At 39.8% G+C, this 21,457-nt stretch overlaps 2 protein-coding genes across 4 annotated transcripts; one reads left to right on the forward strand and one right to left on the reverse strand.

The window, feature by feature from the left end:
• Positions 1–302: 302 nt before the first annotated feature.
• LOC101480552 (protein polybromo-1) lies at positions 303–14,713 on the reverse strand. Of its 3 annotated transcripts, none has more exons than XM_076884006.1 (30): positions 14,586–14,713; positions 11,332–11,481; positions 11,104–11,201; positions 10,839–10,986; positions 10,586–10,735; positions 9,510–9,626; positions 9,356–9,424; positions 9,170–9,268; positions 9,004–9,089; positions 8,827–8,912; positions 8,505–8,721; positions 8,040–8,181; positions 7,753–7,847; positions 7,371–7,650; positions 6,870–6,975; positions 6,137–6,776; positions 5,833–6,044; positions 5,522–5,707; positions 5,256–5,413; positions 4,904–5,155; positions 4,675–4,820; positions 4,253–4,410; positions 3,966–4,149; positions 3,444–3,645; positions 3,153–3,354; positions 2,849–3,001; positions 2,221–2,379; positions 1,795–1,844; positions 894–1,107; positions 303–725 (listed from the first exon to the last, which is right to left on the reverse strand). In XM_076884006.1, the coding sequence occupies exons 2-30, from the start codon at positions 11,470–11,472 to the stop codon at positions 562–564; spliced, it is 4,914 nt and encodes a 1,637-aa protein (XP_076740121.1). In that variant the 5' UTR covers positions 11,473–11,481; positions 14,586–14,713; the 3' UTR covers positions 303–561. The 3 variants fall into 3 exon arrangements, with proteins under 3 accessions (XP_076740121.1, XP_004544875.2, XP_076740120.1); XM_004544818.3 differs by having other exon boundaries at positions 2,221–2,382; XM_076884005.1 differs by lacking the exons at positions 8,827–8,912; positions 9,004–9,089; positions 9,170–9,268; ... (5 more) ...; positions 11,332–11,481; positions 14,586–14,713 and having other exon boundaries at positions 2,221–2,382; positions 8,040–8,200; positions 8,505–8,617.
• A 2,716-nt stretch (positions 14,714–17,429) lies between these two features.
• Positions 17,430–21,298, forward strand: wdr77 (WD repeat domain 77). Its single transcript, XM_004544816.3, has 10 exons — positions 17,430–17,836; positions 18,062–18,247; positions 18,328–18,469; positions 18,617–18,666; positions 19,002–19,072; positions 19,190–19,247; positions 20,022–20,093; positions 20,189–20,297; positions 20,379–20,447; positions 20,525–21,298. The coding sequence occupies exons 1-10, from the start codon at positions 17,728–17,730 to the stop codon at positions 20,670–20,672; spliced, it is 1,014 nt and encodes a 337-aa protein (XP_004544873.3). The 5' UTR covers positions 17,430–17,727; the 3' UTR covers positions 20,673–21,298.
• The last annotated feature ends 159 nt before the right edge of the window (positions 21,299–21,457 follow it).

Below are 21,457 nucleotides of genomic sequence, written 5' to 3' on the forward strand. Positions count from 1 at the left end.
TAATCATGTTGAAAATGAAAAAGAAGTGGCCGCACAGTAGAACAGGGAAGATAAAGTATACAAGAGAGTAGGGCCAAGCAAGGCAACTGGAAGAAATAGAAAAAAGGAAGTCATTTTTTCTAGGCTAATAATAGGTCTGGAATAAGTTCAGCCACACGACCATTAGGAAAACATGATTCAGAGCAATGTGTAAAATGCAGGAGTGCAGCATGTGTTACTGAAATGTAATGGATACAGACAGCTGCTGTAGACCTCTCAAGTCATGGTCCTCAGACATAAACAAATACCAAATCAGTCAAGGAATGCAGCCGTGCTGAACTCTTCACATTTTAATTGTGAACGCGTGAAATCCTTCAGTACAGAATGACAGTCATTAACAATAATGCACTTTGAACAGCATATTTAAACTGTAAAACAGAAAACAGCATCAACACAGAAAGCAGCTTGTATGAATGCAAACATTTCTTTTTATTATGACAACACAAAGTAAAGACTTTTTAGTGAGCTTAACCCTCATCCTGTCTCACAGGTTTCGGAACAGAGGCTCGCAGTATGAGCATGCTACAGGTTGTGCATCTGACGGATGTTCAGGGTATCCCGCAGCATTAGGTCACGTAGTCGCCAAAGTGCATCTGCCATTGTCTTGTGGGCGCCCTTACTCTTCAGCCAGTGGGACGGCAGTCTGCTCTCTTGCTCTTTTGTCAAACGCACATCTTGTTTTTGAACTGAAATTGCAAAGACATTAAATCAAAGATGAATATGAAAAAAGTACAATTAAACAAAATATTGGTATTCATGGATAAGAAATACGCGCAGTATGTGGAGATATTTCTACTACTGTAACTACCTTTCTATGTAGGCTGAATGACTAACTATTGAAGTATAAAATGAACCTGAGAGAGCTTGGTCCCACTTGCTAACAGTTGAGGATTCTGCTGTAAGGCCCTCGATGTATCTCAGGTAAGCCTCAGAGTGGAGCACCCGCTGATTTTTGGCAGGCGGGGACACAAACACTGGGGTGGATGGCTGCTGCAGTGCAGGTTGTCCCATCTGAGCCTGACCAGGGTACGGTGGTGGAGCCTGCTGTCCTGGGCCAACCAAACCCATCTAAACATAACAATGCAAGAACTCCATTATTTCTCTGATTCAAACTATAATTCAGCTCAATTCCACTCAATTTCTTTATACAGCCCAATATCACATGTGGAGGTTGAAAGGGTTTTACAAGCAGGAAAAAAATATAAAAAGGACATTCACATTACATTTGATCATCATCAGTACTGACATGTATACAAAGCTATAAAATATTGGCAGCTGCCACTGCTACCCCTCCTAGTAGATGCAAGTATGGTATAAATTTGATAAACCTAGGTGACTTCCTTCTTGAATTATTGTATTTACAAGATTTTCAGAAAGGTTGACCTCTGACCTTAAGATCAAGGTCACCAGAATTCGAACTTGTCCAAAATTATTAGTAGATATACCTGTGGTATCAATTCCAAACTCCTACGTCATCTCGTTCACGATTTAGCGGATCCACAAACTCTGAGGTGTAAAAATGCAAATGGTATAAAGGTACACTTTCTTGGAGGGAGCTAAATAAAGTGCAAACATTAAAGAAGTTTTTCAGGTACTCTGTATTGAAGTTGTTTGATGTAAACTTTAAACCAATGACCTGATGATTTCCAGGCTTATATCCAAAACACACATCTGCATCAAGGTTGCAAACTATACCTAGACACAAATCTTATATACAGTTTTAAGGGATTTCTTTTTCAGAGCCCAACTGATTACCTGAGATCCATGAACACTTCCTGCTCCAGGTCCACCTACTCCATTGATACCTGTGAAGATATTAATCCATGACAAACTGGAGCCAGCCAAGTGCTACTGGTTTATATTCCAAATACTATGTTAAAAATACAATACTAGAAATTAACCGGTGTTTTTAGCAATTTCAGAAATGCCAATCGTTAAAAAGATGATCACATGTGGATTTATTAGCATCATAATCAAGGTTATGTTAACACATTACCATCAGGTCTGTTGGTAATGAGCTGCATAAATACCCAAGTCCTTGATGAGACTATGCGCTCTCAGCTGTCTAGTCATCAACTTAAGGACCTCAGCCTATTGGTACAGGTAGCCCCTCCAGCAAGTCAGATTGGTAGACAGGAAGCAACTGCTTGACAGGTGGTGTGGCTATGACAGCACTCTTACCAAAGTATGGTATTCCAGGGAACCCAGGCATAACGCGCAGGAGATGTTGGGGAAAGACAGGCACCCCCATGTGATGTGGTGGTATGCCAGTCATACTAACCATGCCTTCAACATATCCTTGCAGGGGCATCATAGCTGACCTATATGCACCCATCCTACCTTCTTAGGAAGGAACAGTAGTAACACAAAACAGCAACATGCATTAGTCAAACATGCATTCACTACCAGGCATGCAGTTATATGTTACTATATATAAATGAATGGAAAAGGTCACACAAATGGGAAATGTGCATGAAATCGTTTTAGTGTATGTGCAGCATGGCCAAGCATTCATTTTACCGTATAAACCCTTAAATGGTGTATACCACCCTTTCATGTGTAGGACACTCCATGATCCAATTGAAATGCAGATTCTACGATTTTTATTATGTGTCTGGGTGATGCATAATGGGTGTTATGCACAATTTAAGTTTATGAATTAGGTGAAATAATGTTAGAGGCAATATAAAAGGAAATCACAGCAAAATGAAAACAAAAAATTGAAGATGTGAGTAATTCTAGCAGTTAAGCTTCTTATTCCAGTCTTGTAGTGTGCACTGGGGATCCATCTGCATCTATGAGGGGTTACCTGACACAGGCGTCATGCTGGGATTTAGCATCCCCATGGGGGTTGGGGGAGGCACCACCCCCATCAGTGCCCCTACTGGGGTACCTGCTCTAGGGGACGTCTGATGCTGGGCCCTCTCACGTTCCTGTTGCTCAGCCACTTTTGCTGCTCGCTCTGAAACACAAGAAATATAAGTATAAGGTGTTAACTTTATCATTCACAATTCGTGAGCCATAAATAAGTGGATCGATAGATTCAATCAGTCAATCCATCAATCAATCTCTATGCTATCAACTGAATAGGAATATCAAATAAAAATACTCACCTTCATACTCTGCTTTCCTGGAACTGTCCAGGTTCCTCCACTCTGTGCCAACAAGGCGGCTCAACTCCCCAAAGGAAAAGTCTGGGTGCTGAGCTTTTATCACCGCTCGCATCTCACTGCTGAACAGTATGTAACCGCTCATGTTGATCTTCCTCTTTGAGCCTTCCTTCTTTGAAAGCCCTTTTATGGACTTTGGTGTGGACTGTAACCAATCAAAGGGGAATAATCCGTAAAAATACCGCACAATTATTATTGCTCAAAATTATTTAAAATAATTACTTTCATACTAACCTGCGGAGGAGTGTAAGGCATGATATCCATGTCACTAGACATGGAAGACTGCATCTGTGGAAGAGTCTGGTCCCCTAGCTCGCCATCATCATCCCCAAGATCCTCTAGCTCTTCATCAGTCATGTCAGCAAACTTAGCTTCCAGTTCCTCAATTTTCCTATCTAACAGAGGGGATGGCTCCTTCTGGGGTACTATAAGCTTCCTGTACAAGACATTCAGTGTAATTTATTCTTCTTTTCCAAATAAATTCTTCAGTTAGGAAAAGCTTGTTAATTGATTTAAGTTCTCCTTTCAGTAACTCAAATACATACACGGATGGCAGTAGAAAATTAAAGCACACACAGAAATGAAAAGCATCCAGTATGAAAAGATCAGCTGTCTCTATGCAAACTATGCCAGTCTTTAAAACAGTTTGGACCAATAAAACATTTATTACTTAGCTCTTTAACACTTAATAGCTGAGACGTCTTGATTTTTCACCAACCAACAATGATAGGCATACATAGCCTACAGACTGTTCACCTAAAATAGTAGATTTCATCTTCCAGCACCTTCCCAGAGAGTGAGAAGCGCTTCAGACCTTTGAATTTCTTCATCTGCTTCTCACTCTCAATGTAGCGGCTCTCACAGAGCAGAACGTTCTCTTCAGGCACTTCAGTCGGCCGACATGACAAATAGTCTTTGAAGGACGACACGACACACTTTCCTGTGAAATGAGAACAGATTTGATTAATGCTTTTAAGGATTCTTCTGATAATGTTATCATCATAAAGTAGTACACAAAGCTGACGGTGTTCTGTTTAGGGTACCTATGATGCAGGTCATGGGACAAGTCTCCTCCAGGTTGCTGAGGAACACTTCCTTCTTATAGAACATCTTTGTGGGTTCATGCTCTGTTTCTTCAGGATGAATAAAGATGGGACCAAAAAAGTAACCCGCTCCATCGCGCATCCACATTTTCTCAATCCTGTTCAATAAAAAATATAAAAGACGCTGTTTTTTAAGCATTTGATTAACTATGATCAGCATACAAACAATAGAGTTTCAATTATTATAACTGCAGGGAAGCATGAGGCATATTCCAAATGGCAGTTTGGAAAAAGCAAAATTGAATTGTAAGCACATCTTTATAACTAAGCAAAAATATTAGTATTATAATATATTATAATACTAAGTTTTGTCTGTCATAACAGAAATGCTGACGCAACTTTCACAGGAGCAGCTACGCTACCTGCCAACTCGATGGGGCACAAGTCCATGAGAAGCGATGTAAACGAAGTCTGCTACTTTAAGCCACAGGTTGTTGTAGCAGAGTTGCTCGTAGTACTGACACCCTGGCTCCCCATTGGTCACATCCAATGGCACATCTTCCCTTTCCTGCAGACACAAATCATTTTGCTGACAGCGAGACTTATATGCACACTACCAGTTTTTATAGAAGCAGTCAAATCGCTATTTACCTTGTCTATTATACCATTTGTAATCTTGCTTTCATCTGCAATCTCTGGTGGCTTCTCCTCTTGTTTCTGGGCAAAAATGGATGCCACACGGACTACAGGAAGGGGTACCTCTCTGGGAACAAACCGGACAGAGCTCAAGGGCATCGTCCACATCTTGATCTTTTTGAAGGACTTGGACTTGGCAGAGTAACGGGACTCACAGACATAAACATCCTCCGCTCTGAAGCCTTCAGGATGAAGCTTGAAGTATTCCTTCAATGAAAAACGCATTTAAAACAATAAACAAAACAAAAAATGGCCATAAAACAAAACCTATTATTAATCTAAAAAGAACAAAAAAGCAGTGAATTACCTTCACAAACATGACCACACATTTTCCCATAATCTTGCTGACAGGAGCTTTGTTATAATAGTCACTCTTAAAAACTTCCTTCTCCAGGAATTTCCTTGTAGCCAGATGAAATGTTTCATTTGGCCTATAGAACCAGCAGCCATACAGCCACTTTTCCCCTGTGTGTATAAGCGGTAGAAAAACTTACTCAGTTTTACTGCCTGAAAATATCAATATGATTTTTTGTTTTAATGACAAAACAATTTAGTTAGTGTTAAGAGACTGACCAGTGTTGTCTTGCCAAAGACGCTCAATGTAGATTATATGGGGCTGGAGGTTAGGCTCCGCAGGCTCCACGTACACGTAGTCGCCCACATGGTACATACTGTCCTTGAAGCTGCAGTCCTGACTGTATGTGCGCTGTAGGCCCGACTGCCATGATCCTCCAACAGGATCCTCCCTCTTCTCTGCTTCTGTGAATTCACCACATATTCAGCAAAACAAGGCTATATGCACAGATGCATGGTAGTCTATGATAGCACTTTTTATGGACTTTTAGTTTTAATACATAAAGTGTTTGACATGTTTGACATAATACCGATTTTCTCCTCTTCTCTCTTAATTTTGTCTTCTTCAAACTCCTTAGGGAGCTTCTCTTTCTTCTCCTTTTCGACATCACTATGCAGATGCTTAGAAGTATAGCTGAGCGCTGGGGACATCAAGATCTCTCCATTCTTACACAGTTCATCTCTGATACGTATGAAGAACTGCTGCAGCTCCACAGCATCTTCAAAGATCTCTGAGTCTGTCCTGTAATGAACAAATGGTGTAACACTAACTTCTGCTTCTTTTAATAATAAGCACTGATTTGGTTTTGTGTACAATGTTCAGCAATACTTTACCGATTCAGTCTTCTGGCCTTCTCCAACACTTCAAACATGTGGTCCTGAAATACATCCAACCTCTTGTAATGGCCTCGATCCACATTATTTCTGATAATCTCAAAATTGAGCGATGGCTTCTCTGGGTTAGCGGGATCAACAGCTGGGATCTCAGCGAGTGAATCGCTGTAACAACGTCCCTCATCATCTTGGTGGCCGAGCACAGAAACAAAGAGGCTGCGAATGAGTTCCTGGATGAGGCGAGGCACATCGGGGACATGGGCATCCTCTCCTCCCTCCAGGTCACGCCTCGTCTCTAACAGCACCCTGTGCAGCAATAGAGCGTCGCGGTAAATCAGAGACTCTGGCTCATTGTAAGTGCAGGCGTTGTTGAACATGAGCACCAAGTCCTCAACCAGAGCATCTACATCCTGGTACTTGTTAGCCAACATGTGGCTCCTGATCTTCTCCATGTCCACAGGTTTCTTGATGGCAATGTAATAGTCAGGCAGCTCAGCACGAGAAGGCAACCGCAGGAAGATCGTGCTGAGACGACGGCCCCGCTTATCAGTGTAGTTCTTGACAGCTTCGTACAGTTCATGCAGTTTCTGCTGTAGAGGTGTTAAATACTTTGACTTCTTTAGAGTAATGCTGTTCTTTCCTGCAACAGAAGTAGGAACATTTCTAATTCTTGACAGATAAGAAATTTACATACTTGCATATATTGTTTGATTATGTTACTTGAGTGACATACTTATTTTCAACTTTGGGGACATCATGTCATCATCATCAGTTGCTGGGCCAAGCTCTTTGCGCTTGTCTTTCATGATCTTCTCTAGGACGTCTGCATCGTTGTAAACCTACAGATACAGAAGTTCAGGGTAGACCCCCTCTAGGTTCAATCTCTGTGTCAAACAAGCCAACTTTCCTTTGATTGGCTGCCCCTTGCAAACAAAAGATTTGAAGTGGCTCCGCTGACAGAACTGCATGGCTTAGATGATGATATCAAAGATATCTGGTCTTAATAAATAAAGTCTGAGCTTCAAGCTCATAGGTGTGTGTATATGATTGATAATAATTAAAAGCTCAAAGGAGACCTTTGAGCTTTTAATTTTTGTCATACTATCTACTCTAATAGTGAAAGAAGGACTTGTCTTCAGGAACAAGAAACAAATCAGCTTCTTTAACTTTAGAAAATATAGAACAAATAACTGGGATCTCTAAAATGTATCAAAAAAAGGGAGGCGCATCAAACCTGAGAGCCTTCCTCATTGTAGTGTCGCGCATTGCGGAACATCAGCTTCATATCTTCCAGCATTGAGTCTTCGGTAAGGTACTTGTCTGAGCGGATATTGTGCTCTATGGTCCTCAGGTCCATTGGTTCCAGGATGACTTTGTAGTAGTCGGGATAGTCCTTCTTCGAAGGCTTGACCATGAAGAGGTCACACAATCTGCGACCAGTGCCAGCTTCTCGCGCCTCATTCACAGCAGCAAAGAGAGCTTTCATCCTGTTTTTCTTCGTATTCTTCTTGTGACTAGAAGCCAGAGAGAAACCACCAAAGAACTGTCACACAGGTATCACTTTCCCAAGAAATGACCAACTTTAGAGAATTCAACAAGTACGTGACAAAGTGCACCTTTTTCTTTTTGTGCTACTGGTGTCAGAGGTGGCAGAGGAGAGCATGCTGTCGCCATCATCATCATCTCTCTGTAAAAGCTCCTTTCTCTTCATCTAGGTGAAAGGTGATAAAAACAATCTGGAGTTACAATAATTCTTTAACAAAAAAAAACAACAAAACAAAACACCACAAAACTGGCAGAAAGGTGTAATCTTTAATAATCCATAAAGGAGCTCTTTTTTAAAGAGAATGTCCAAGCAAATCCAACATAGACGCACAACTACAAGGAACAGGCAGGCACTGACCTGCTGAATATGCTGAAGTTTTAGAGCACGCTTGTAGATGGAAGAGTGAGGAACGTTGTAGCGCTTGGCATTCTCAAACATCAATGTCAGATCTGAGTCGATGTGCTCAACACTCTCATACTCGTTGTTTTTCATCTTGTTCCTGTGGGGAATTATGGGCTCTCACATTTGGGAAGGAGGGCACAGGAAAACTGAACTGTACAGTGAGTGTGTTTGATGCCACATTTTCCCACATAAGATAAAAAAGACAGGATGCAGGTGAAAAAAAAAATAAAACAAATCATTGATGAAAACATTGAAGAACAAATGAGGAACAAAACGAGCTGATATTTGCCAATATAAGAAAATGAAGTTTTCTTTCTTGATTTCTTTAAATTGTGAACTACAAATAATTTTGCCAAAATTAAAAAAAAAACAAGTTTAAGAGCATGAAAACAGCACTATGAAAACACAGTTCTGTCATACTTGATCTGATGAAGGCAGATGGGCTGACTAATCTGGTGGTAGTAGTCTGGGTAGTCTTTCCTGGACGGTAGCTGCAGGAAAGGCTCAGAAATCAGCTGGCCCTGGCTGTTCCTGGCACCGCGCACAGCTTCATACAGCTGGAAGATGGGATTACTCATGTCCATGTTAGAGGTCATACTCTCTGCCTCTGATTCTCCCTCATCATAGTGGACAGACCCTGTCAAACACAGGAGATAAATGGCTAATGGCTAATCTCTGTTACAACACCGTAAAGAGCAACTTAATCAACATCCAACAGTTTAACAATGAGATGATGATGTACCGGAGAGTATGCCTTCCTCATCACTTTCATACTGAAGAGCCATGGTGATAGCTGAGAGGCGGTCTCCCTGTGCAGATCTTCTATTCCTTGCAAAGACAGACAGAAAAATTTAAAGAGCCGAGTCAAAACCACACAGTTAACACAACTTCTCTCTACATTATTCCAGGTGTTAAGTACCTGATACGAATGCTGGACTTGATTGGCTCTCCGTGTTCTATCTCTGACTTCTTTTGTGCAAAAATCTTTTTAATGGTGTTTGCATCCTGCAAGACAACAGCAAGTCACAAGTTAGTGTCTTGGACACCAGCAATAGCCTGTATCGTGCTTTCAGATGCACCCTGACCTTAAACACCTGTGATCCAGGCTCATTGTAGGTTTTGGCATTCTTGACCAACAAGTCTATGTCCTTAGCCATGGCATTGACACTCCTGTAATGGCCCAACTAAAAGCAAAAGTATTGGTTGGACATTTCATTAAGAAAATATTTAAAAACACTAAATCAGAATTTAACAGGAAAATATAAGCGTACCTGAATCTTTTGAGCGATGATTTTCAGATCTATTGGTTCCTTAATGATGGCATAATAATCTGGGTATTGCTAAATGAAAAGGGCAAACTGCAAATCAAACTAAACAAACGTATTTTATGTTTCATTTTACAAGTCATACTCGAGGTTCTCGTACCATTTTGGAGGGAAGCTTCTGGAACAGCTCGCTGACAAGGCGACCAGTGGGCTCAGTGTACGACACCACAGCATCAAGGAGCTGCTCAAGGACTTCTTTCAAACAGGTAGGTGCACTCTGATATGCAAGTATTTACATGAGTCAAGCAGCAAAATACAGTATCATCTTTAGTCATGTCAGCTGTAGACCGTATTCTCTTTACTGACACAGTAAAAGATGGCTTTTAGATCTGTTACTGCTGGGACTGAGTTTAAAAGTCCTTAAAACAGATGAGCTAAATGTTTCACATGACAGAACTGCAACTGCAATATCTTCAGAAAAATTTAAAGTCCTATCCGGTCGCTACTTCTTCTGCAAAGATCAGTGTTAGTATCTTGGTATAAAGTTTACATAATGCATTAAAATTTAATCACACTTTCTATTAAAAAATTTTGTAATTCATGATTAATTTTCTCATTATTACTACACATAAAAGTGATCAGCTTTATTAACAAATTAACCCCTGGAGAAATCTTGCTGTTTAAAGAGCACAATGGCATTAATTGATCATTATCATTTTAACTGTAGGCTGCAGTCAGAAAACAAAGCAACGACCTGTTACTCTGTTGCTGCATTTATTGCTTAGTTTGCTTGTGTGACTCATATTTTAACACAGCAACCTCATGTTTGTAGATTTTTGGTTTTGGTCTTTTGGTGGGTTTAGCGCTGGTAAAATATTAAAAATAGCTGTGACGGTAAGTAAAGCAAATCAAATAACCTGAGTATAAACTTCAAATAGCCCAAATCAAACTTTTCTGTTTGCCAATCCCATGGAAAACTGAAAACCCAGTGAAATACTTCATACATATGCAAGTGTGGAATAGTGCAAAGAATGGGACACTCCAGTTGTTGCAGGGCTAATATGGCTAACATAATTTTTAGCTTTGATCAAAACTACACTAACTAGAGCTGTAGTAAAAATGCAACTGAGGGTTAGCTTTGCTGATTACTAACAAAATACAGAGAGATGATTCAATGCTGATTCTGGCCAGTAGATGGCTTATACTGAAGAATAACAATGTATCCCTAAAATGCACCTCATCTTCGGTAGATCCTCCAGGGTTGTCTTGTGCATCATATCCATCTTCATCATCTTCATCATATTCCCCTCGCTGAACAAACTCATTCTTGGTGCGCAGGTAAAGGTCCCACAGTTTGCAGGCTGCTCTGTATTCTGGACTGTCCGACTACATTAGGGCAAGACAAATTAATTTTATGTTCATACTCTGGACCTTACACTTCCTTTACAAATATGTTAAACCATTTAGAGTAGAAATATCTATTTGTTACCTTATAATAAGTCTTTGCATTGTTGAATAAAAGTTGAAAGTCACTAGTTAGTTGTTCAACATCATCGTACTCCTCCATCTTTAATTTTTGCTGGATCTTCATCATGTCAATAGGCTGAGACACCACGTGGTAATAGTCTGGCTGATTCCTGTAGGAAAATTAGACTTTTTTTGTAATGTTTGTATTCAACTTCACATTTTGGGATTGCTATTATAGGATTTTAATAATGTAAGTATATCTAATGATCACTCATCCCTCTCATCACCTCCTTTTCGGGGCTCTAATGAAGAGCTCACACAACATCCTCCCCTGGTCATCCTTGTAATCTCTGATTGTGTTGTATAGTTCGTGGCATACAGCGATCTGTAAGGCAAAATTTAAACACTTAAAAACACCCACACCCTTTTCATCATTAAATACTTACGGTCAGTGTGGCACTATAATTCTCACAGTTCATTTTTTAAGAAATGGTAACTGAAATTTGTAAAATTACAGGATCCACAGTAGGAATGTTTGAGGTCCTTCTCCTCTTTCTCCCAAATGAAGGCACTAACGATGAAGCCTGGCTATCGTCAAAATCTCCTCCACTCACACTGCTAGAGGGAGACGTCGCCCTTCTCCTTTTCAAGGCCATGACGAACCCCTGAGAAGACAAAGTCCAATTAAGTAACAGCATTTGGGAAATAATGCACAGAAATAACAGAGCTATACTCAGTTGTACTGTATCAGAAGCAGATGATTAGATTGTCACTCGTGAAAATTATAAACTGATATTATGAAGTCAAAAGATTTGCCAGCTGTTCACGGCGGTGCTGCTGTGACTTTCCTTGGAGTCAAAAGGGATGAACATAAAATAACAATTTGACGTGTGATTTCCTATACCTACAGATAACGTGGTCTCAAAATCTCACTAAGATGATTTCATGTATTAAACATAAAGTTGCCTTAAGGTTTAGAACTGGTCTCTTCCCCTTCTTGACAGATCCTCTCATCCTTAAGCGCAACATGTACTGCAAATGGCATGAAAAGGGCAGAAAATAAACAAAGAAATCAAAGAAATCAAAGAAAATGCAGGTTTCTCAAGTATTCTGGATTTCTGGCATACACTTTCACTTTGAAAAACTAGCAATAAATGATGTTACTTCTCGTTATAGTAAAAGCAATTAAGTATTTAGTTAAAGGAGTCTCAGTAAAATCAAGAACGTCAGTGAAAACAATTTCCGCAAACCCTTTGTTGTACACACAACCACACTGTATGAGTAATAGTTATGAAAATGATTAAAAATCTAAGCAAGTAAAGCTTAAATGAGTATGAGAATGGGGAGCATGAGAGACTCCCACTGAAATGATCCACTGTCACTCCGCGGGGGTTCAGCAATAGTTATTAGTATTAGTTACAGTAGTTCAGTTAGTAGTTACTAATCTTATTCCCAACTCAAAGTTCTTCCTCAAACCCACATTTTTTCCTTTACACATGCACTCAACAGGCACTTTATTAGGTACATCTCGCTAGTACTAGGCTGGCCTCCCTTTTGCCTTCAGAAATACAATAATTCTTTGTGACGTCGATCTAACAATGTGCTGGAAACATTCCTTTGAGATTTTGGCCCATATTGACATGATAGCATCACATAGTTGCTGCAGATTTATGGGCTGTATATCCATAATACCAATATGCCGTTCTACCACATCGCAAAGGTCCTTTATTCAATCAAGATCTGGTGACTGTGGCGACCATTTCAGTGCACTGTCATTTTCAAGAAACCGGTTTTGTGACATTGCACATTATCCTGCTAGAAGCAGGCATCAGAAGATGGATGCACTATGGTCATAAAGGGATGGACATGGTCAGAAACATTACTCAGGTAGGTTGTGGTATTTAGGCGATGCTCAGTTTAAGAAGGGGTTGAAGTGGGTCAAGAAAATATCACCGGCCTCATTACAACACCACAATCAGGCTTAACCATGAATATAAGGCATGGTGATTTGACAAGGTTCAACGTGATTTGCATTCAGAGATGATCTTCTGCATACCTTGGTTGTAATGAGTGGTTATTTGAGTTATCTTTCCCTTCCTATCAGCTCAAAGCTATTCTCCTCTACCCTCTGGCATCAACGAGGCATTTTTATCCAGAGAATTGCCCGCACTGGATATTTTTCCTTTTTCGGATCATTCTCTGTAAATCCCTAAAGATGGTTGGGTAAATCCCAGTAGATCAGCAGTTTCTGAAACAGCCAGTCTTGCACCAACAAACATACCATGTTCAAAGTAATTAAATCACCTTTTTTCACCCAATTCTGATGCACGGTTTGAACTTCAGCTGGTCATCCTGATTACGTCTACTTGATCTTTGCATTATTGAATAAACTGCAGTCCCATGTGATTTGCTGATTGTATATTAGTTATATTAACAAGGACTTGGACAGTTTTATGTAATAAAGAGGTTAGTGAGTGTATGTTCACGTAGGGTGTACTTGATACCCATCATCTAACTGACATTCACACCCATTTAAAACCAACGACTGCGTGTAGACTGTGTACCCAGAAGAAGCCCACACAGTTGCAGGCAGAACATGCAAACCAGCCTGTAGAATCCAAACCCATCTCTAAAATACCGCATCACTGTACCCGAAGTCAATATAGCCCATAGCTTACATTTTATTTAATACATACATATCCATTTAAAGTGTGGATTCTGAAATACACACATTTTGTCTTCTTATGTTTACTTTTATATTATACATGACATTTTTACATTATACAGGAGTATTCTTTAATGTACAGAAAGTGAGGATGCTCAACTGTTAATTCTTGTACCAACGCTAATGTGTAAAATGACAAAGTACCAAATGATCAGTATTATTGTTGTCATTCATTCCTCTTTGTGAAACAGCCAAAGTAGGATTTATGCAGCACCATAGGTGAACACTGGCCACTGCTCTCAGTAAATGTAATGCAGATTTTTGGCTGCTATATCCCTGTAGAAAAGCAGTAGTAGTAGAAAGCTTAGTCTGCCTCTTAAACTAACTGTACCCATTTACAGAGTAAACAGCAGTGATCCTCATACATATGTGATATCAAACAATAGGCCTAACGCAGAAATGTCAATAACTGTAATAAAAAATATACTATTGGCACTGTGTACAGTGGAAGGAGGACCAAAAAGGCACGTTGGAGCCTTAAATGATGAATTTAAAGGTATTTAACATATACTTTCGGGAGAGGAGAACTAGGAAAATGAAGGTGTTTAAAAAATAAAATAAAAATAAACAAACCCTCTGCTCTCCTAGTAGGTTTTAAGTACCTTATTTTACGTTGTTAAATGCTGCAGCTCACTGCTTTCACCTCGAATGACATTTCGCTTAGTGCGCGGCAATGATGCTGGTATGTCTGGAGGTCTGACTCGCCAAGAATGTTAACAGCTCTCCCTTAATGCTCCCCAGCAGCTGCGCACAGGCTGCCGTCCAGCGTGCACACATCAGCAGCCTAGCATGCAGAACGGCAGCTGTCCACACACCTGAGTGTCTGTCACTCAGCGTGGACAGGTACGCACCTCGGAGCAGCTAGCCTTAGCTACAGTTAACGGTTAGCCTTAACGTTACCTGGTGGGTTAAAGCCTAGACAAAGACATCACTGTAACGACGACTAACGTTACAAAGCTACCGTTATGTGCACCGACGACACTTGTATAAGGAGAGAAAAAACATACACACACGTTTTACAACTTGACATGGCTGTGTGCTTACCTTTTGTGAACACGACAGCACTACACCCACAAAATCTTAACCATCAAGTAAGCCAATCACTTATCGATTTTAGGTAGGGGAACAGAACTGTAACGTTCTCGCCAATGTAACCTTTATTTCCGTTTGCTTACCTTCACAATAAAAGCGCAGATGGATTTGACGTAGTTATACATGCGCATTTACATTATTGTAATTTCTTTTCTTCTCTTGTCACTTTACTGTGGGGTTTGTTCGATAAGGAGTTGACATAAAAGGGACTACTTTAGTATATATAAACTGTCCCATGCCAGAATTATAAATAAAAAGGGTCAAACTGGACTTGAAAAGGAGCGCAAATGGACTTCCGGTTAGTTCAAAATTATTTTACTAACTTTTACTGCGCCATTAAAACCTCATTGTTGTTAGTCAAAAAACCTATTGAGCTGTCAGACTTACCTAAACTGTAACTCCAGTTACATTAAGCAGTAACTTTCCACGTATTAGCCCATGTTTGTGCCATATTCACACAAACTCATTTTGCCACATTCAGTCAAGAAAAACAATGGTAAATGGACTGGTTCTTATATAGCGCTTTTCTACTCTACCTGAGCACTCAAGCTCTTTATACAACATTCCTCATTTACCTATTCATAAATTTTTTTCTATGCTTTCTTTCTTTCTTTCTTTCTTTCTTTCTTTCTTTCTTTCTTTCTTTCTTTCTTTCTTTCTTTCTTTCAATCATTCATTTATTTATTTATACTCCAATGGATGGATCGGATAAGAACTTGGAGTTAGAATCTGGCCGCGGATATTTGGCATGCAGACTGGAGCAGCCAGTTAAACCATTGAACCACAAACCTTCTGATTAGTAGATGACCGGCTCTACCTCCAATGGATATTACATCCATAATGTTATGTCATGGCTTTTTCTTCTTCGTTTACTTTTTTTTTTTGCAGTATTTGCACATGAAGTTTAAAAATGCTTTAAAATATATCAACAATGTTTTCTTCCTCTTTTGGCTGCAACCAGTGGTCACCACAGTGAATCATCAGCCTCCACCCTCACCCTATCCCTAGCGTTCTCTTTGACAACCAACCCTCTGAATGTCCTCCATCACTAAATCCATGAATGGCATGTTAAATGGCATATTTAACATCTTTTGTCCAATATCTCCACCGTCCCCGGTGAGAACGTCCAAGCCTTCTCAGTCTTGCCTCTCTACCTTTCTCTCCAAACTGCTCAGCCTGAGCTGTCAGTTGTGGTCACTCCCGATAAAAGTCTTAGCATCTTCAGCTTTTCCACCTCCAGCTCAGCCTCCTGTTTGATAAGAGATGGCAAAAAACAATAGGATCTTGGAGGACATGGGAATTATGTGAAATAGCAGAAGGGGGTCTGATGTCCTCCCAATCCTGAAGACCTGAAAAAAAGGGAAAATATATGTAACATAATTTATACATCAAATTAAGTTCTGAATGTAGCTGGCCAAATAGTCATGCCATAGTCACATATGACTTGTGGCACAGAATTTATCTTCTAAAGCCCCAGAAAACAGGACAATATCAGATTTCTTGGGCAATAAGAGGGCACTGGGGAAACCTGTCACCCAGCTTGAAATCCTTTTATTGAAAGATTCACTAATATGAACATTGATCTTGTTGTGTGACAATGAAGTAGTTATTCTCAATTCTTCTACTGTGATATTTAGAAAGAGGAATCTCAACTATTGGATAGATTGTGGTAGACAGATACCCCTTCAAGATAAGTTTGTGGTCCTCTGTCTTTGCATCTCGTTCCATCATTAGGTGAATATTTTAATAGAATTGCTAATGATGAAATAGCTGTGTTACTAGACGATATTAGGATGGCAGACATTCACATTTTTTTGATGGTTTAAATGTAATGTTTAAACTTGCTTTATTTTTCAAAGAGCTAATAGTGCTACACTCATATTAACTGGAAAAAACAATGCTAATCCTGTAATAAATTATAAAACAGTAAATATGCTGTAAATAATAATAATAATAATAATAATAATAATAATAATAATAATAATAATAATAATAATAATAATAATACCTTAAGTTATTGTAGAAATTCCAAGTTTTACAGTGAACAATGAACCTATCAGCAGATACAATGCCATCTACAAAAGGCAGTGATCAGGTTTATTTTATCTTTATGATCAAAACCAGATGGTGTGATGAAAAGCTGAAGAGCTTTAAAGCAGTTCAGTTAGCTTTGATGTTCCTGTTGACTCGGCACGAGCATTACAAAAGTGAAATAAACATCAAAATAGGCTATCTGCCGAATTGCGAATCTAGAAGTTCGTATCTGTAGCTAGCTGTATCAGCCTGGGAATGAAAAAATGTAATAAAAGAAAAGATTAACTCACGGACTGATTTGTCTGTAACTAACATACTAACTAACTGACATGGGAGTTCACATCAAAGTACAGGCTGGAATTATGTCTTATTTTTCGGAAGAAAGAAGCTACAACAAAAACTTGTTTCTGCCACAGGGAGAAAAAAGGCATCAGCATTATTTGCCATCCATAAGTTATAAATATGAGTTATCATCAAAAAAAAGAATTCTAACACTGAAACGAATAAAAACTCAAAGTAAATGAGCAAACGCACTCCGAAAATTAACTGAAACTAAACAGCGTTCAAAACAAAAAGTTAAAACGAAATAAATAAAAACATAAAAACATGATATAGAAATACAAAACTATAGTAACTGCAGGTGGCAGTGCTGCATTACGTTACAGCATTAAACCTTTGAAGAGGCCGCATAAGCCTAATAATACTGCAGAGGGCAGTAACATGTCTGGAACTGTGCATGCGGCCAAAAAGAAGAAGAAGAAGAAGAAGAAGAAGGAAAAAGCTACACCAGACAGGAAGTGTTTGCTAATAGTCCCATGTGTTGCGCTTCTCCCGGTCATTCATTCGCGAAACGAAAAAATTACGGACTCGTTTTTCATGCATTCAGGCTTAATCGTGTTTTTAGGAACCGACTGTGTACTATTAATGATAGTAATAATATTTTCCAAATAAACTAAAGACAAAGCCTGCAGCATTTCTGCAGTAGCATTAGCTAGCTAACGCAGGAGTTGTGTTGTAGAAGTTTAGGAAATCTCATCAACATTTAAAGTGCGGTTTCTGGATGAATAGTTCCGTGGATACTAGCATGACCAAGGAAAACCGGTGGGACATACCCCCCAATGCTCCAGCGTGCATGGAGAGGCACCTGTGCGCGGCACAATACAGAGCAGGTAGGGAAAAGGAGCGCTAGCTGAAGGTTAACGTGTAAACACGTGGAGCCGCTAGTTGGTTATTATTAGTGTGTTTACATTTGTGCTAAACTGTTCAAGTCCTACGTTGGAAATGTTAAATAAATAACATTTTATGTTGAATACTAGTCAGAGTAATCTTAACTGGCAGGCGATGAATGAAAATATAGATATTTGAAGGGTTTTCTCGTTGGGTTTTCTCCACAGATGGCACCCTGCTACTTGGTGCCTCCAGCCTCTCTGGCAGAAGCTGGCAGGGATCTGTTTGGATCTACAGCGACCCTGACCAGGCCCCCAGTGAGGGATTCTGCAAAGCTGGTGTGCAGACTGAGGCTGGTGTCACAGATGTCAAATGGGTGTCAGAGAAGGGAATTATTGTTGCGTCAGATTCAGGTAATGAAATGTTTTTTATGGCAGATGAATCAAGCACACACTTGAGGCTTGTATGAAACTGGCCTCATTTTTCTGTGCAGGTGCCTTGGAGCTCTGGGAACTAGCAGAGGATGAATGTCTACTGGTTAATCGCTTTACCAAGCATGATCATGACCATATTGTCACCACAGTAAGCCCCGTGGTTGGAGCAACCGCTGCAGTCACTGGCAGCATGGACTGCAGGTTAGACTTGTTTTACATGAACATACATACACCATTCCACCTGTCACAACAGAGCAGAAGCAATGTTAATTGCTTTTGTTTCAAACTTTGGCTTAATTAATTTTTGAGTTGTCATCCCTTAAAGTGCATCTTTGCTTATTATTACAGAATTAAAGTCTGGGATCTAAGTCAGGAAACAGTTGTCACTACCTACAATGGTAAGCATCATCTTAACAGTTCTTCATACAGAAATGCACAAAACTTACAAAAATGCTTTTTTCCCCTCAATGTGGAAAAATAAAAGCAAAGAATGTTTATTTTTGGTAGCATTCCTGTATGTATAGATTTTAGATTAATTAATTTACCAAGGGTTTTTTTTCTATTGCTGAAATTACCAGACTATCCCAGTGTCATATTCCTATTGACTCTTTGGAACGATTAATTGCTGAAGGAAAGTTTTATATTAAAATGGTTTTAAAAAGCCAAAAATGTCATAAATGTCATTGATGTGAAAAGTTTAACTCAACAGTTCTTGGGTTTTTTCTTCCGCCAGTGCACACACAGCCAGTCGCTTGTGTTGCCTGCAGTCCTACAGATGAGTCTCTGTTTCTCTCCTGTAGCCAAGTAAGATACTAATCAGCATGTTGTTTGCATTTTTGTCAGTGAGGTTTATTTTTTGGACCACAGAGCTGCAATCATTCAGATAAACTAAACTACTTCTTCTTCTCACCCCTTCTTTAGGACGGCCGTGTGTTGTTGTGGGACAGGAGGAAGCCCAACAAACCTGCATCAAGAATAGGTAAGCTACGTCACCAAGCTTTGATAACCACTTTTGCCAAACACTACTGCAAGAATAGTCGAGATTTGGAAGAGCTCCACAGGAAATTAAGTATGACAGAGAGTAAAATTTGTTCCAAAACAAACAGTTATGTTTACATATTTATGCCAGTACACACACTATGCAGCAGTCATTCACTCTGCAAATGTATATGTGCTAAAATAGGAGTATATACTAATACCTAGCAGGTAGAGACTATTGCACCTGCAATGGAGTTGATTCCTCCAAATACGCAGCCATTACCAAAGTAATCAATCCAAATCCAGAGCCTTAACTTTTCCCCCACATTTGGAGACTTTATCTGTCCTCCGAATGATGGATTTTGACACCTCCAAACCCATAAAGATGTGATTTCAGGACCATTATAGTAGTTTTCAGGTTTGTCCAGGAGTGGCTGCATAGGCAGAAACCACCCTCACTAACTTTAGATCCAGATCCCATCATTTAGTACTATAAGCAGGCCTGAAATATGACAGAAACCTCTCAGTTCACAAAAGAGCTTTAAGGGTTACTTTCAAGGGGTAAAGAGTTATATAGAGTGCCTAATTACCTAATTAGCTACCTAGTGTTTGATTTTTTTCTGGATGATTAAAGAAGGAATTTGTCTTATTGTTCCTGGAATCTGTTTATAGGCTCTCTTGGAAATATGTCAGTGTCTATGCTGTACAGGATGTCCTGTGTAAGTAATGACAGATGGCAAGCGCATTCTCAGTTTCTGTTTTTGTTTTGCCTCAGATGTAGAGTCACATAGCTGCTCCCCTACTTCTCTAGCTTGGCACCCTCACCACAGAAGCACCATTGCTTTTGGTAAGATGCTGCACTTGGTCACATTTGATTAAAAGCTGAGTTTAATTGAGAAAAAGTTGATTTCCTTTTTTTCTTTCACTCTCATCGTGTCTCAGGCGATGAGCTCGGCAGGGTGACTGTGAAAGATTTCCTGGGATCGGAGCCGTCTCAGGTGGAGAACGTTCACAGCCGTAGAGTTAATGGGCTGGCCTTCTCCACACACAGGTAAATGTAAAGTGTGTCACGATCTCACCTTTGGCTTTATTGCTCTTTTACAAAATTCTGACGTCTTCCTTTTCTTCCCAGCACACCCTTGCTAGCCTCTGTTAGTGATGACTGTAGCGTTGCTGTTATGGACTCTGAACTGCGAGAAATGTGAGTGCTTGTACTTCATGCTGAAAGCATTTAGTTTGTTGTATTATTAAAAACACTAATCACATATTTGTTTGTAGACTCAGAGACCGGCGGCACCAGGACTATGTCAAAGGTGTGAGCTGGCTTCACAATGGCTCCTCCACCCTCACAACAGTAGGCTGGGATCATCATGTGCTTCACCATAAAGTGGGTCCAGCTGATGGCATTCCCAGTTCCTCTTCTTAGACCGATCAGTTGGAAATGCACTGAAGGAAAGCACTGTTTTCCCCTCACTACTCTCCCCTCATTCCTGAGGTGTCATTTTGCAGAAATGAAAATCTATTGAAAGCTCTCACCTTAATTTAGCCCCCAAAAACCGCACAATATTGGGAATTCTGCTCTCCTAGTCATGGTTTTTGTGCATTACTAACATAGAGAGCATAAAATGGACCTAGTTACATAGTGATGAGCGTTTCTGCTGTCCCCATCTTGGTTGTAAAAAATGGACATTCTACAGAGGGGCAGGTCTGATCTAAAATGCTTAGTCATTGGCTAGTGACGCGATTGACACGTCGTTAGCCACTAAGTGAGCTATTGAAGGGTATAGGAGGAATTCTGTAGGAGAGTCTTTTTGCAACTGCAGCTTTCGCCCTTAGGTGGTCTTCACATCAAATGTAGGCTTATAGCACTTTGACTTCATTTGATTAATTTTTCTGACCAGATAGCTGCGTCCATATTTTTATTCTCTCTATGACTACTAATCACAGCCTCACTATCCACTTCTTTCATACTGTATAGTTTGTCTTTGTGTAACTGCATCAAAGCAGCACATTTGTATTGCAGAATTTTACATTAAAGGTAACTTAATGTTATCAGTGGCATCATTTGGTGTGTTCTTTGTGTTTACTGAGATCAGATATGATAAACTGTTACTACTGTGAGGTAGTGGGAATAAGAGGAGTTTTCAAGGATACACAAAGTGCAGTCAATAAGTTCCTCTTCCCCGAAAAGCCATAAACCTCAACCCCCTC

Source organism: Maylandia zebra, linkage group LG5, assembly GCF_041146795.1.
Source record: "Maylandia zebra isolate NMK-2024a linkage group LG5, Mzebra_GT3a, whole genome shotgun sequence".
NCBI classification, from domain to species: domain Eukaryota; kingdom Metazoa; phylum Chordata; class Actinopteri; order Cichliformes; family Cichlidae; genus Maylandia; species Maylandia zebra.